General features: G+C 44.2%; 1 protein-coding gene, 3 non-coding genes and 1 pseudogene across 4 annotated transcripts; all 5 read right to left on the minus strand.

Moving 5' to 3' along the window:
• Positions 1-323: 323 nt before the first annotated feature.
• Positions 324-3,014, minus strand: LOC143741337 (uncharacterized). Its single transcript, XM_077233765.1, has 5 exons — positions 2,565-3,014; positions 1,384-2,008; positions 865-1,265; positions 693-769; positions 324-564 (listed from the first exon to the last, which is right to left on the minus strand). Exons 1-5 carry the CDS (start codon positions 2,937-2,939, stop codon positions 324-326), a joined length of 1,719 nt encoding a protein of 572 aa, XP_077089880.1. The 5' UTR covers positions 2,940-3,014.
• A 797-nt stretch (positions 3,015-3,811) lies between these two features.
• Positions 3,812-3,975, minus strand: LOC143741353 (U1 spliceosomal RNA). Its single transcript, XR_013205023.1, has one exon. It is a non-coding gene; the product is annotated as a U1 spliceosomal RNA (small nuclear RNA).
• Positions 3,976-6,110: 2,135 nt separating this feature from the next.
• LOC143741349 (U2 spliceosomal RNA) lies at positions 6,111-6,292 on the minus strand. Its single transcript, XR_013205019.1, has one exon. It is a non-coding gene; the product is annotated as a U2 spliceosomal RNA (small nuclear RNA).
• A 9,162-nt stretch (positions 6,293-15,454) lies between these two features.
• On the minus strand, positions 15,455-15,618 carry LOC143741352 (U1 spliceosomal RNA). Its single transcript, XR_013205022.1, has one exon. It is a non-coding gene; the product is annotated as a U1 spliceosomal RNA (small nuclear RNA).
• A 433-nt stretch (positions 15,619-16,051) lies between these two features.
• Positions 16,052-16,229, minus strand: LOC143741350 (U2 spliceosomal RNA; annotated as a pseudogene).
• Between the last annotated feature and the right edge of the window lie 558 nt (positions 16,230-16,787).

Below are 16,787 nucleotides of genomic sequence, written 5' to 3' on the forward strand. Positions count from 1 at the left end.
TAATCCCTAAATTAAGCGACCTCCGGAACAACCCCTCCGGAAGGTCAAAGGTTAATCCCTACATCAAAGGACCTCCGGAACACCCTCCGGAAGGTCAAAGGTTAGCCCCGCCCACCTGTCAATCATAGGGTCATAAATCATTTTGACATAAGCCGAATGGTTATAACTACTATTGTCATACCTCCACTTGGTCATGTTTGCAAAGAGTGTTCCATGGTCCTTGGCAGACTCCTTAAAGAAAATCTTATGATGGATCTACAATTTCAAAATAAAAACACATTCAAACATATACACAAGTTTAATAATTTTAAATAATTTTTTTTTTAATGAATATTGAAAATAAACAAATAATTCCAATTTTTGTTCTTTTTCACATGGTAACTCACTTCAAAGATAACTCGAATAGCATGCCAGTCCTCGAATTTAAAATGCATCCCCTCCATTCTTTCCTCCTCAGTGTCTGCATCTGAAAATCCCCATTGTACATTGCGGCAGTTAGCCTCTGTGAGACGGTCCCCTCCAATTAGTAGGTGTTGTGCCCCATCAGGATCCTTGGGCATATACCTAAGCAAAAAGAGACACAATAACATACTTGAATGCAAATAAAAATTTTACAGAGTAACTGAATTGGTATATGATTGTCATAGACTTGGTCACAAGAGATTGTAACATATATCATGATCAATACTCACTGTTGTTGTATATGTCTCATAACTTCCACCAAGTCATTTCTTTTGTTCTCGTCCTTGAAATAGAGGCCTAAGGGGTACTCCAGAACGAGAAAAAGTAAAAATAAAAAGGTATTTAAATTCCAAACATTTTTATAACATATAGCCACATTAGAATGTCATTGTAACATCTTACATCGGTTGAGCGTGTAGACATTTCACTGGAATATTCGTGAGGAATGTGATGCACCACAATGTCTCCAAAGCTTTCAAATACGGTCAGGTGTTTGTTCAGCATTCTGGTCCCAAGAACAATTAATTCGCGCCGCATTAAAGCCTGGGTGTTCCTCTGTGGAAGTGATAAGGCAAGATTGTATCGTTGAATGTCTGTTGTGGGTTTGATATTGGAGATGTGGTGGGTGGGTATTCGGTCTTTGACGGCTATATGGTGTATCCAGTGTAGACTTCTGTTGCTGTTATCGATTGACTGGTGGTGTCTGTGTACAAAGAGATCCAGATTGTCCATGATAATTGAATATGATGATGGGCAGGTCACACGGCTGTCTTTCTGTCTGGTGGAAGGTGCGCTGTTTTCATCTTTATAAAAGCATAATTTGTAAAAAAAAAAAAAAAAAATTGATCTCATCATGAACTTAACAATAAAAAAAAAAAAGAACTGTAAGTGTGTTTTATTTTGGTTTCATTTCTCCCTCACCTGACAGATGAAGGTCCTCCATGCTTCGGAATGCTTCTTGGAATTCTTCATCATTGTCTGTATCTTTGAAGCTTAGTTTGAGTTTTTGGAAGTCAGCCCCACAGCCAAGTGCCAACTCATGTTGCTTCTTTATGGCTCTGCCGTGTGATGTGGTTATTGATAACTGGCTCAATCGTTTGAAAACTGACTTTTTTGCTCCACCATACTGGAGAATGGTGTTGATGTAATGTGATAATGCAGCCAGACGGGGTTGTCGTCCTCTGATTGCAATTGCTGCAGCAGTACATGTTGACAAGTTGTTATTGTTGGTGATGCAATTGAAAATCGATAGCATAAAGGGTGCAAGCCGATGGAGGTCATCTCTTAAACTGTGGAAAGAGAATGACTTAAGGTCTGCTGGTTTAGACCTCCATAAAATGAAGTCATTTCTTTGAGAGCACAGTTTCTCACATTCTTCAAAAATTAACTGAATGATTCCAGATTTGAGTTCCTCTTGCAGGTGTTTATGTTTTAATGCATGACTGGCAGCCTCTTTCCATCTTTTTAGAATTATGAATTTTATGATTGGATCTTCCTCAGGATTGCACACCCTTGATACTGTTTGCGACGGATATGTGATGGTAACCTGAAATAAAAAGTACACTTAATTTCATCAGTTATACACAATAGTTTCATCATTGATGTGCTTTTATATTTTTTTAAATGATAAATTTCAAATCTTAGAATCATTTTTGATAGTTTGATACTCACTAATCAGTAATCAAACACATCTGTTGAAACTACTATATGCTCAGAGCCAAGTTAAGATAAGCCACAGCCAGGCAGACTGTTTGCAGGTAGATTACAGAGAAGATTTAAAGATGAGCCAGGCCGCATTTGGCAATAAACATACATAAACCAGATAGTAGGAGCAAACCTCTGTCAACCTTTTCTAACAGTGCTTGGGGAACATGGAAGTCAAATACTCTCCCCTTTCTAGATTGTCTGGGACAAGTAAATAAATAACAAAACATATATTTTTTTTCCCTTTCTACTGAATTCAAAAAAAAAGTTCAGGCAGCGCCAAGCAAGAACTAATAGGTTGCTTATCGTAAGATTTTAATGAGCTGTTACAATAGTTATTTAAGTGCATGTTATTTAAGAAGCTGAAACGACTGAAAATACAAATAAACGTATGATACCTGGGTTGTGGTTTTCCTGGTGGAGATGTCTCGTGGACTCGGTGGGTTTGGGCAGGTCTTTTTCAAAGCCCTCGGGGTCTTCGATGGTGTAGGCTCGCGTTGCCTTTTGGCTATGTTGCTGTCCGTGTTTCGGAACTCTTCTTCCCATTGTCTGAATGTGGGCAAGTCTCTTTCCAGCCTGGAAATTCTGTTTGAGCAACGCTGGCAGGATCTTCGCGATGCCCCTGACTCCGGTGCGACTGTCACCCCTAATATTGTTAACCTCTCGGATAAACTTGGTGGTTTTTTGGATGAAAACATGTCTGTGGAGTGTCCATATATACCTTCTACCCTCATATTTATCTTGCACAAACGGCAATAATCGCTTAACGTCATTGTTTACAAAAAAGATCTTTCCCATCGTCTTCTTCCTTGTCTAATTTCTGTCGCTCTACATACGTCATCTGGTATAATCGAAACGATTGGCTATGAGCTACGTACAGGCATATTTGATAGACATTCTTAGCACCCAATAAACTGCGACGGGCATTCTGAAACCACGCCTCAAATACTAGAAATTGCGCATGTGGTTCCCAGACCCAATTCTCTACGAGATTGGGTCTGGCGTTAGCTAGGCTACTTTTGCACACTAGTCCTAGGTCTTTCACCCGATCTGACCCAAACCGGTGCAGAAAGATTCCCTGGAGTCTGATTGCAGACAGCGATGGGGAAAAAAGTCGGAATTTCGATTCACGTTGGCGACGGAACGCCAAAACGTTGGGAGTGGGCGAGGCGGGCTTTACTTAAATGGCCATAACTCTCCAACGGAATGAGACAATTACACCCAAGTCGGTACACCTGTGCACGGGCTCAGCCTGTGCTCAGGTGAAAAGGGATGTGGCGACTGGCCACTTGGTGGCGCTGTAAACAGTAAAAACAACAACATGAATACGGCCATAGGCGACTGTATGTCAGGTGATTTTTCACACATGCACAAGGTATTCATACCACATGATAGAACTCCTCATTCGGAACAACTTTGCTTCTAGGACCACTGCTGCCAATCAAAGCGCTGGTTGAATAATGGAGATTATTTGAAGAATGATGAAAAAAACCCTAAATAACAGCCCTACTTTTGCAGACTGGTCCTAGGTTGAGAGTTTTACATCTCTCGATCAACCACTGCAGTTCAATTCTCTGGACTTCCTAGGTCGTTAACTACCAGAAGAAGAGGAACTCAAACAATCTGCTCTTTTAACCAGTGTGTCCAGGGGAGAGCGCGAACGCAGTCCCCCTCTACCATAAATTATGCAGTCGAGATTCCCACATTTGGGGAATTCACAGGGGTCAGCACAACCGGAGTGCAATGGCCGAGCCTCGCCCTGGGTGAACCTTCTTCCTGATCATGGTGTCTCCCCTGCCAGGTAAGTATGAATTCCCAGGCCTCCCGTCAGAGGCACCCTGTCCCTCTCCGCAATCCTCACCAACGGTCGGACAATCAAACACACACCTGATTCAACTCATCAGCTCATTCGTAAAAACTCCAAGAGATAAGAGAGAGACATCAAAAATCTGCAGCATCGGGCTCTTTTGCTGTTGTTGTTGTGGATGATGTTGTTTTCATGCTCCGGATCCATGAGCCAAAAATCAATTTCATACGCGGTCACCGGATAGTGGACGAATCAGATGTTAAACGAGATAAGAACAGAGTTGTTGTGTTTTTCCCCGTTTTTTCCCCTCTCACACCACCATTACCTGTATAGCATATGATCAGCTACAACACCTTTAAAGCACCCATACACAGCAATATACGTTACTTCCATTAACCTGTTAACCTTCAAGGCCACTTTTGAAAAATCCCCAGAAATGGCATACCCAAACTTAAACAGATACAGTTCATGAACCCTTTGCACTAAAAGCACAAGTATGATCTCATTTGAAAGCTGACACCTAGTAGTTTATTGTAAATGTAGAAATAATTATTGTCATAATGAAAAAAAAATGTTTAAATAGCTTCAAAGTTTTGTAAAGTTATTAGAAATGTATTTTTATGAAACATCTTCATAAAAATAAAATTGAAGTTGGCCCTGGAGCAATCTAGAAATGCACTGCAGCTAAAGCCATATGTGTGACCATTTTATATTTAAAATCTGAAAATGACAAGTCTAAAACTCTGTATTTAGTTAAATGTTTTTCAAGATCATGTCAAATTACTTTATTTTGATTAGACTCTAAAATGCAAACTGATGTTTAGTCATCTTCTGAGTCATCTAATCAGTCTATTGTCTCTATTATTTTGTGGTGCAAACGAGCCCCATTCAGAGTCAGTCTCTCCCTGCACACATTTACACCTCTCCAGACTGGTTATGGCTCTAAATATGCATTTCTTTTGTCTGCATTATAGCTACTAACGACTGGCTATTCACAGGCTATTCATAGGGTTTCAAACCCTAATTTCTTTTATCAAAGTTCTCACTAAATATTTGAAACTGGTATCAAATGCACTGAAACATTTCAGTAAGCATTCCTATTTAGAAAAAAATCATAAAACAATAACTGCTGGTGGCAGGTGCACCTGGGCTAGCTAGCATGTTAGCTTAGCACACCATCAATACACGACCATTTATGAGATTGAAACCATGTTTGTGCTCCAAACTTACTTTATAACGCAAGTCGAGTGTTTTAAATAATCTTCTGTGATCTAATTTGGCTTCAGATAAAAAAAAATCCGACAGAAAATGTATTATTTATAGTGTTCTACACGATGATGAAATCTATATCGATTAGCATTACATTATAAATATAATCTATTATTATGAAATACCTGGCATGGCTTGAAGAACACAGGTAACTCAAATATCATTACAATCATGTTTATTGTCTTCAAAACATCTTTATCTGCATGTTACAGCGATCTCTGTCAGCTCCTTTATGTATCAGTGACGTCCTGGAATGTCACATGACTATGGGTCTTCTTCGTGATCCATATATGGACTGTTATTGTGCATATAGCGCCCTCAGGCTATTGGTATGAATTGAAAACACAGCACATCTCAGTAAGAAGCGATCATAATGATTACATCGACGCATTTGGGTATAAATTCAACAAATATTATTCCTGTCTATATAAATATGATGTGAATCTATGAGAATATATCAATATTTCTCCAAGTCTGCACATTTTTGAGCTAAAGCCCTGAGGGACGATGTTTTGTGAATCGCTGTCATGACGACAGCACGGAGTGTTTTTTATGAATGGACCAGCTGACGCTCATAATTCATATTAAAGGTATCGACTCATTTTTCCATTTCATAACTCCTGACACAAATTAAGACATAACTGTCACTATAAGTTTCTCAGAATACAATAGTGGTCAAATACTGAATCTTGAGTATTATATCTTTTTACTGATGTATAGTTTGTCAAGGTATAACATTAAATCTGATAGTAAATTTGAACTAAATAAAAAAAAACCGCTTCAGTGCGCCGACGCTCTGGAAACGGTTAACAGGTTAACACCTGCTGCCACACAAGACTAAAACATCTCTTTCATTGAACACAGTTTTGGGGGTTGCACCGTTCCCAGAAGTACTGCAATACCGGGTCGATGCGTGGAGTGGACGGAGCAAGCCCCTGTTCCATCTCCCAGTTCCAAATATCAATTTAATATATGGTGCCCGGGTAAGGCACGTACCAGATATTAAACTGATAAGAACAGATTTTTTTTTCTTTTTTACACCAAAACCATATGTCACAGCAATATCACTCAATATTAATACAGCATAATTTCTCTTTTTTACATTCCATGATGTAAAGACTATTGAAAAGCAAAGAACAAAAAAACAGAAAAACTCTCCCTTTACCCCACTCCAACCCTCTGCAACCCTCTCCATACCCTCTTAGTCTCCTCTTCCCCATAACACACTTTGTAAGCTTTAACCTCTGCTGACATTTTCCCAAGTAAACTTAAAAATAACCTCTTTGACTCCATCCGAGGAATCTGCTTCCTCAAACACACAGTTCTCGATTCCCAAAGAACCTGTTTTCCCTCAGAAATCGTACTCCAAATTATTCTCCTACGTTCTTTTACAAAACCTTCTAAACCCACCCCATATATCACCAGATTCCTTGAAACAATCGGCCCTCCCCATCTATCCCACCATCGCATTACTAACCTCCAAAACGCACCGGCCCCAGGACATGTCCAAAAGACGTGCTCAACAGTCTCATCTTGACTACAACCAATTGGGCACTTCGGAGACCTACCTGAACCATGTCTATATAATCTTTCTCTTACTGGTAACCGGCCCAGTACTGTTAACCAGTTTAGATCTTTACAAAAACCAGTTAGATATGATGGTTGCAACAAAGTCCAACTCACTCCATATGGTGAAACTGATTTCTCTACACCTTTAGAGGTGTACCCTACACAAGTAATTCAAGCTAGGGAGAAGGTCAGCCTTCACCACCTCTAACCTACCCCACAAGGATAGCCCCCTTGAGTTCCACCTCACTATCTTCGCCTGGACTACCTTCAATCTTGCCTCCCAATTCTCCTTTGCACTATTCCCTCTCAAGAATCTGACCCCTAGGATTATCAGCCCGTCTGCACAAATATTATAACCTCCTTTTGCCTTTGTTTTATCATCCCACAGTCCAAAAAACATAACTGAGGACTTACCCACGTTAACACGTGCCCCAGACACCTTGCAAAACCCCTCTAGAATTCTGCCAACCACCTCAAAATCTGAACCAGAAGACAGAAACAGGGTTGTATCATCTGCATAAGCAGCCACTTTGGCACATATTCCCCCTCCTCCAGGCAAATGAATGTCTCTGAAAGAAGGCGCTGTTCTCAGTGCCGCCAGCAGAGGTTCCAAAGACAAAACATAAAGCAGGGGAGACAAAGGGCACCCCTGCCTTACTCCCCCTAGCTGCTCCACCTTTTCTGAAAAATGACCATTTATCCCTATTCTACTAAAAGCCTTACTGTAGAGCAATCTAACCCAAGCCCTGAAGACTGTCCCAAACCCCAACCGCTTCAACATGGCTTCAAGGAAGGTATGACTAACCCTGTCAAAAGCCTTCTCCTGGTCTAAACTCAAGATAGCTAAAGGAAGCTGACGTTGTTCTGCCCAACTAATTATGTCTCTGACTAGAGCCAAATTCAAAGATATTGACCTGCCTGGGACCCCACATGTCTGATCTGCCTGAACAACCGACCCTATAACCCTTTTCAACCTTACTGTCAGAACTTTGGCCAGAATTTTGTAATCAGTAGTTAGTAAGGTAATTGGCCTCCAATTCCCCAATTCTTCCTTCAACCCTTTCTTATACAGTAACGACACCAGCCCTGTTCTCATTGTCGCTACCATCTCACCTCTTCTAAGGCATTCCTCGTACACATCCCACAAGTTCATTTCCTATCCACGGCAAAACCATCTCATAAAAAGCAGCCGGAAGGCCATCACATCCCGGAGACGTGCCCTTTTTAAGAGAAGACACCGCCGAGCCAACTTCTTGTAAAGTCAGAGGCCCTTCTAGCGCGGCTCTCTCTTCTTCCTCTAAACCCCCTTCCAAGACCTCCAAAAAACTCCTCATATGCTGTAACTGAAGGAGTTCTGTTACTAAATAAATTCCTATAAAAACCCTCAGCTACATCCAGCATCCCCTTTACCGAAGTTTGCACCTCCCCTTGACCCCTCAGACCCTCTATGTAACTTTTCCTTTGTCTGGCTCGCACTGTGGCAAAGAAAAAACTGGTTGGCTTTTCATCATAGAGTCGTTTTCGGACACTTGACCATTGCAAGAAAGACTTAGCCTCTTCCCAAAAATGTTTTTTAAGTCATCCTGCAAATCTCTAGCCCTGGCCCATCCCTCAGCTGACCCTAATGCACCTTCTGTCCAAAGAGCTTGAAGCTCTTCTGACCACTTGCTTATTTTTCCCCGCTTTCTTCTAGCCTTCTCCCTTCCCCAATTACGGCAGAAAAAGGCTACTCTCTCTTTGAACCCCTCCCACCAATCCCCTTGTGACTGAAACAAACCTTGCAAATTTTTCCATCCAGCCACCAAATTAAAGAGCGCAGTACAAAAAACTTTGTCACTCAAAAAGGAAGTATTAAAACCTCCACACACCCCTCCCCCGCTCCTCCCCTCCTACTTCCAACCATACTCCCACCATACAGTGGTCTGAACACCACATGGGTGCTTGCGTGTAATTAAACACCTTAATGTGTGACGGCACAAAAATATAATCCAAACGTGCCCCCACCTGTCTGCTGTTTTGCCAAGTGAAAATGGGATCCCGCCCCCCCGCCCCTCGGAAGGAGTCACGTAGCGAGAACCCTGATGTCAAAAGAGCCAGCAAACTACCTGAACCATTGTCCAAAGACACATTAAAATCCCCTCCCAAAACTAGCAGCCTGTTAGTATACAGAATAGCATTCAAGCTATCTAGAAACCCCTCCCTGTCACCCAAATTACTCGGTGCATAAACATTGATAAAGCGAAAAGCAATCCCTCTCCACCTCACATCCACAACCACTATCCTCCCTGGGATGATTACAATAGCAGACTCAATAACAAAATCCCATGAATAAAATAAAATAAAATACCCACCCAATCCGCATTGACGTTCCCCACTCCCCAAAAAGAAGGCCCCATATCCCACTCTGCAGAAAAAACAGTAATATCATTTTTGTCCTTTAGATGGCATTCTTGCAAAAAAACAAACATCAAGAGGTAACATTTATAAAGAAAGGAAAATTGCAGTCCTTCTTTGTGTCATTTTTAAACCCCTTACATTCAAGGTAGCCATCTTTAAACATATCATTTAAAAAAACACCTAATAGGAAAAAAGAAAACCAGACTGCTTCCCATCCCAATGTCACAAGCTCCCCTTTTGCTCAGAACATTTTTTCCCCCTACCTTTCCCCTTCCCAAAAACTTCAGTCCATTCAGTACCTTCCTCATCGACATCTTCCCTCCCTCTTCCCTCATCCTCCTGCAAAATCGACATTACTTTTTCCAACACCCCTCCACTTCCCCTTCTTCCCTTTACAGTACTTTCTTCTATAAAACCCTCCACAATGTCCATCTCACCTCCACCCTCATCTCCCTGGGCTCGGTTGAATTCCAGATCCTGAGCCTGGACCTTACTGCATTTTCTCTCTCTATCACCAGTCATGTGACCGAAAAGCTTCCGTCTTCTCATGCCTTGTCCCAGCTTCATTGTGTCCTGTTGCCCCTGTCCAGTAACTTCCATTGGCTGGAGCTCCTTTTCATCCCCCGCTGACTCCCCCAACCCCTGTCCATTCTCCTCATAAATGCCACACAGGACTTCTGCCACATCGAACTCTGACCATACTTGCGAAGAACCAATCTGAAGCTCCACCTCTTCTTCAATCCTTTTCTTTTCCACCTCATCTCCATTCCTTACTTCAGCTGCCTGCACTCTCACAGTAGCTTCACCAACACCCGCATTTGAAGGGCCCGCCTCCTGGCTGTCTCTCGCCACAGGAACACTTGATAATAGACCATCAAAATCAGCCTGTAGATCTTGTCCCTCTTTGAACAGGCTGGCATATGTTTTTTTCCGCTTAGGGCATACCCGGAACAGGTGGTCCAATCCTCCACATAAACTGCATTTCTTAGGTTCCGGACAAGCTATTGCCATGTGCTCTGTCGATCCACAAAAGCGGCATCTCTGGCCTGCGCATTCTGCTTTCACATGACCCTGTGCGCCACACCTCCTACAGTACACCGGCTGAGCTGGATAGTGCAAAAAGCCCCTGTTTGAACCAATGAAGAAGGAACCGGGCGGATGCACTAATCCTCCTTCAACAGCTGGGTCTGCACGCAACTTCACCAGGTATCTTCTCTTCCCTGTCCATATACCAAAACGATCTTTCAACCGCTCACCACCTTTCACAGTCTCACACTACCTGGCCAAGAAGGTCAAAACATCACCATCTTCCACAAAAGGATTGTAGAGGTGGATCGTTAAGGGCAGAAAATCTTGAGCAAAAGCCGGGAAAAGCTGTATGCCACTCAAACGCTGATGATCTTTTTTCTTCTCCCAAGCTTCATAAAAGGCAGCACAGTCTCTCAATTGAAAAAAAGTCAAATCCATGAAACCAGAAGTCGAAAAATCTTGCAAACAGAAAATTAAAGACGCTGAAATCACAAAAACTTCCCTTAACAGCTCAGTCACCACAAAATCTCTTCCAAATCGTTTCTTAACATCCATCGGTGCATCTTTCTTGACCTGAAAGTGCACTGTGTTCTTTAGCCGCACCAACATGGTCGGCAATGGAGCATCCTCTCTGGACACGTCCATTCTGGTCGATCGCACACTTGATCTTAGCCAAAAGGCCGAGAAGCGATGACACAATGACGCAGAGGCGGGGGAGCCGTCAAAGGCCACGCCCACCTGGGCCGTGGCGAGAGGGTCTAAAGGTCGCCAACAAACAAGCTCAGCTCACAGCAATACAAGCTCAGCTTGACTGTTGACACCGAAAATGGATCACAGCAAAGCGCACAACACGACACTTTGGAGTGCAACCTGGGATTTTGGACCAACAAACATTCTGCCCTAAAAGTGAGCGGGCAGACCAAAGCGTACGTCGTAGAGACTTGAAACTCTTGAGGGATGGTAGTACCCGCCCGGTCTACAACATCACCAAGGCTCGGCCCAATCGGCCCCAAGGTGGCGCTGCAGCGATCAGAAGTACGAAATGCCTCGTAACTCCTGAACCGTCCGTCGCAGACCCAAGTGTCTTACATCACCGGAATCCTTGGCTCGGGCCGAAGAAGACGCAGGCCTCGGATTCGATGGTTGCGCTGGCGAGATTTTCGGGTATTTGGGATTTTGTGAAAAAGCTACTTTTGCCATCTGGTCAAAAGTCAGGTCTTTCACCCGATCTGACCCAAACCGGTGCAGAAAGATTCCCTGGAGTCTGATTGCCGACAGCGATGGGGAAAAAAGTCGGAATTTCGATTCACGTTGGCGAAGGGACGCCAAAACGTTGGGAGTGGGCGAGGGGGGCTTTACTTAAATGGCCATAACTCTCCAACAGAATGAGACAATTACACCCAAGTCGGTACACCTGTGCACGGGCTCAGCCTGTGCTCAGGTGAAAAGGGATGTGGCGACTGGCCACTTGGTGGCGCTGTAAACAGTAAAAACAACAACATGAACTCAGATGTTCAAGATGGCGCCGAGTATGGCTGCTGCGTTGCGAGCTCCGTCACAACATGGTAGTTTTTTGTTTGTTCTGTTTACAGTTCTTTTGTTTTTTGTCTCGGATGTTGTCTGTCTTATTCAGTACGACATACAAACACTTTTGGACATTGGTTCCGCAATCGAACACCGAAAACCGGACTTTCATTTCTTCAGTGATGCCCCGCTGTTTACAAACACGGCAGCGGAGCCCTTTGTCTGGGCAGCTTGGCCGCGGAAACGCAGCCGGAGAAGGGGAAGAAGAGCCGGCGTTCTCGTCAGAGTAAGACGGCGTGCAAATCGACCCCCGCTTCCCAGTATTCTGCTAGCAAACGTTCAGTCTCTAGACAACAAGCTCTGTGAGTTGAGAGCGCGGATCTCTTTCCAACGGGAGACGAGGGACTGCTGCATTATCTGCCTTACAGAAACTTGGATGTCTGCTGAGATTCCAGACTCGGCCATCGAAACCGCGGGGTTCTCAGTGCACCGAGCGGATAGAGTCAAAGACCTCTCAGGTAAAAGCAGAGGTGGGGGTGTATGTTTTATGATCAACAAATCCTGGTGTGATCAGAGGCACGTACATTCTATCAAGTCTTTCTGCTCTCCTGATCTGGAATTTCTCATGCTTCTGTGTCGACCATTCTGGCTACCGAGGGAATTCACAGCGGTCATTATCACGGCTGTGTACATTCCCCCACAAGCCGACACAGACCGGGCACTAAAGGAACTGTATGGGGAAATAAGCGAGCAGGAAACCGCGTACCCTGAGGCCGCGTTCATTGTGTCCGGGGACTTTAACAAAGCCAACTTTAAGAAAATAGCACCTAAATACCACCAACACATAAACTTTAACACACGAGGGGACCGGGTTTTGGATCATTGCTACTCCCCTTTCCGGGATGGCTACAAATCCCTCCCCCGCCCACCTTTTGGCAAATCGGATCACTCTTCCGTTCTCCTTCTGCCCGCTTACAGGCAGAAACTGAAACAGGAAACACCCGCCCTCAAAACGATCCAGTGCTGGTCGGACCAATCAGACTCTATGCTTCAGGACTGTTTTGATCACGCGGACTGGGAGATGTTCCGGTCGGCCTCTGATGACGACATCGAGGCTTATGCTGATAGCGTAACCTGTTTCATCAGGAAGTGCGTAGAAGACGTTGTTCCGATCAAAACAATACGGATTTACCCGAACCAGAAACCATGGATTAATGGCGATGTTCGTGCAGCACTCAACGCGCGGACCTCCGCTTTTAACTCCGGGAGTGCGGAGGAGCAAAAACAAGCAAGTTATGCCCTCCGAAAAACTATCAGAGCAGCAAAACGCCAATTCAGGGACAAGATTGAAGGACAGTTCAACACCACCGACTCTAGAAGCATGTGGAAGGGAATTAATAGCATTACGGACTATAAAGGAAACATAAACTCCACAGTGAACAACACTGCCTCTCTCCCAGATGAGCTGAACACTTTTTATGCTCGATTTGAGGGAACTAACATCCCCCTCGCGGAGAGAGTTCTCGCGGCTGAAGCTACAGAGGTTAGTACACTCTCCGTCTCTGTAGCGGATGTAACCCGATCTTTCCGTCGGGTGAACATCCGTAAAGCCGCGGGTCCAGACGGTATTCCGGGCCGCGTCATCAGAAAGTGCGCGAACCAACTAGCTGGTGTTTTTACGGACATTTTCAATTGGTCCCTCTCCTTGTCTGTAGTCCCCACATGCTTCAAAACGTCCATCATCGTACCTGTACCGAAGCAACCCAACATCACCTGCTTAAATGACTGGCGCCCTGTTGCTCTGACCCCCATCATCAGTAAATGCTTTGAGAGACTAGTCAGAGATTACATCTGCTCTGTTCTACCTTCCTCACTGGACCCACTGCAGTTTGCATACCGCAATAACCGCTCCACTGATGATGCTATTGCATCTACAATACACACTGCTCTCTCCCACCTGGAAAAGAGGAACACATATGTGAGAATGCTATTTGTAGACTACAGCTCAGCATTCAATACCATAGTGCCCTCCTTGCTTGATGTGAAACTCCGGGCTCTGGGCTTAAACAGCTTGCTGTGCAGCTGGATCCTGGACTTCCTGTCAAACAGACGCCAGGTGGTTAGAATAGGCAGCAACATCTCCTCATCACTGACCCTCAACACTGGAGCCCCACAGGGCTGTGTTCTCAGCCCACTCTTGTACTCCTTGTACACATATGACTGCGTGGCAACTCACAGCTCTAATTCCATCATCAAGTTTGCTGATGATACTACGGTCGTAGGTCTGATCACCGACAACGATGAAACGGCCTACAGAGAGGAGGTGCTCACTCTGACGCACTGGTGTCAGAGGAACAACCTCTCCCTCAACATCAGCAAAACCAAGGAGCTAGTGGTCGACTTCAGGAAGAACGACAGAGAACACAGCCCCATCACCATCAATGGAGCACCGGTGGAGAGAGTCAGCAGCTTCAAGTTCCTCGGTGTCCACATCACAGAGGAACTCACATGGTCCGTCCACACTGAGGCCGTCGTGAAGAAGGCTCATCAGCGCCTCTTCTTCCTGAGACGGCTGAGGAAGTTTGGAATGAACCGCCACATCCTCACACAGTTCTACACCAGCACCGTCGAGAGCATCCTGACTGGCTGCATCACTGCCTGGTATGGCAATACTACCAGCCGTAACCGCAAAGCCTTGCGAAGGGTGGTGCGCACTGCCAGCCGTATCATCGGAGGTGAGCTTCCCTCCCTCCAGGATATTTATGCCAGGCGGTGTGTGAAGAAAGCTCGGAGGATCATCAGAGACTCTAGCCACCCGAGCCATGGGCTGCTCTCACTGCTACCCTCAGGCCGGCGGTACCGCAGCATCAGGACACACACCAGCCGACTCCATGACAGCTTCTTCCCACAAGTAATTAGATTTCTAAACTCTTGATCCCTCATGATCAATAACCATAAACATTCTAACTGTCAACACAGCACAACATAACCTACTGCATTTACATAATATATATATATATATATATATATATATATATATATTTGCACCTTACGAGTATCTATTCTATGTATAATTACCTCTTTTTGTATTTTTGTATACTGTTGTATATTGTAAACTGTTGTATATTGTATATTGTTGTATATTGTAAACTGTTGTATATTGCACATTGTATATTATTTATTGTTCTGTTAGTGTATATGGTACTGTGAGTAATTGTGCGCACATTAGATGTGTAATCGATGTAAATCTGATGTTTGCTGTAATTGTTTTCGTCACACCGTGTCATACTGCTATGTTGCTCGGAACTGCACCTAAGAATTTCACCCACTGTTGCACTTGTGTATATGGTTGTGTGACAATAAAAGGATTTGATTTGATTTGAATACGGCCATATGTCAGGTGATTTTTCACACATGCACAAGATATTCATACCACATGATAGAACTCCTCATTCGGAACAACTTTGCTTCTAGGACCACTGCTGCCAATCAAAGCGCTGGTTGAATAATGGAGATTATTTGAAGAATGATGAAAAAAACCCTAAAAAACAGCCCTACTTTTGCAGACTGGTCCTAGGTTGAGAGTTTTACATCTCTCGATCAACCACTGCAGTTCAATTCTCTGGACTTCCTAGGTCGTTAACTACCAGAAGAAGAGGAACTCGAACAATCTGCTCTTTTAACCACTGTGTCCAGGGGAGAGCGCGAACGCAGTCCCCCACTACCATAAATTATGCAGTCGAGATTCCCACATTTGGGGAATTCGCAGGGGTCAGCACAACCGGAGTGCAATGGCCGAGCCTTGCCCTGGGTGAACCACCTTCCTGATCATGGTGTCTCCCCTGCCAGGTAAGTATGAATTCCCAGGCCTCCCGTCAGAGGCACCCTGTCCCTCTCCGCAATCCTCACCAACGGTCGGACAATCAAACACACACCTGATTCAACTCATCAGCTCATTCGTAAAAACTCCAAGAGATAAGAGAGAGACATCAAAAATCTGCAGCGTCGGGCTCTTTTGCTGTTGTTGTTGTGGATGATGTTGTTTTCATGCTCTGGATCCATGAGCCAAAAATCAATTTCATACGCGGTCACCGGATAGTGGACGAATCAGATGTTAAATGAGATAAGAACAGAGTTGTTGTTTTTTTTCCCTCTCACACCACCATTACCTGTATAGCATATGATCACCTACAACACCTTTAAAGCACCCATACACAGCAATATACGTTACTTCCATTAACACCTGCTGCCACACAAGACTAAAACATCTCTTTCATTGAACACAGTTTTGGGGGGTGCACCGTTCCCAGAAGTACTGCAATACCGGGTCGATGCGTGGAGTGGACAGGGAGAAGGCCTCCGTTCCATCTCCCAGTTCCAAAAACCAATTTAATATATGGTGCCCGGGTAGGGCACGTATCAGATATTAAACTGATAAGAACAGATTTTTTTCTTTCGAAAAAGTTTTATTGTCACAAGTTTTCATTCCATGTTTTCCATTTACATTTTTTATAAATCAAGTATTTATTTACACATCTTAAAACAACAAAAACAAACAAATAAAAAAGACACAATTTATAGTTAAAAATCAATTATTGATTGTGTGTTGTGTAAAAGTCTATGTATGTTAATATTTGTGTTGTTTTAAAGGAAACGTAAATGGATTAAAATAAATAGGAATAAAACATAAAAACAATAGAACAATAAAACATGCCAAATAAAACATCTCTTGTAAAGGATCGAGGGTGAGTCCCTATCAAGATTGTCCATTCACTCCAGGTCTCCAGAACAGGCCCCAGACTCCCCGCTTCTGGTGCCCAGTGGAGATCCCCTCTCCTCCGGCCCGCTGGCCCGCTGTTCCCGTAGCCAGAGTGGTGAGGGTGCATCTACGGGCGGCCAGGTACGGTGGCGGCCGGGACCCTCTCCGTGTGACCCCGGCCCCCCCATCCGAATAACGACGTGCGGCCCACCCTGCAGCGTTGTTCTTATTCACTGCTCGCACGCGTGGAGGGGGACCGTCACGCGT

Source organism: Siphateles boraxobius, unplaced genomic scaffold, assembly GCF_051911475.1.
Source record: "Siphateles boraxobius isolate OS27281-9 unplaced genomic scaffold, OSU_SipBor_1 189, whole genome shotgun sequence".
In the NCBI taxonomy this organism is placed as follows: domain Eukaryota; kingdom Metazoa; phylum Chordata; class Actinopteri; order Cypriniformes; family Leuciscidae; genus Siphateles; species Siphateles boraxobius.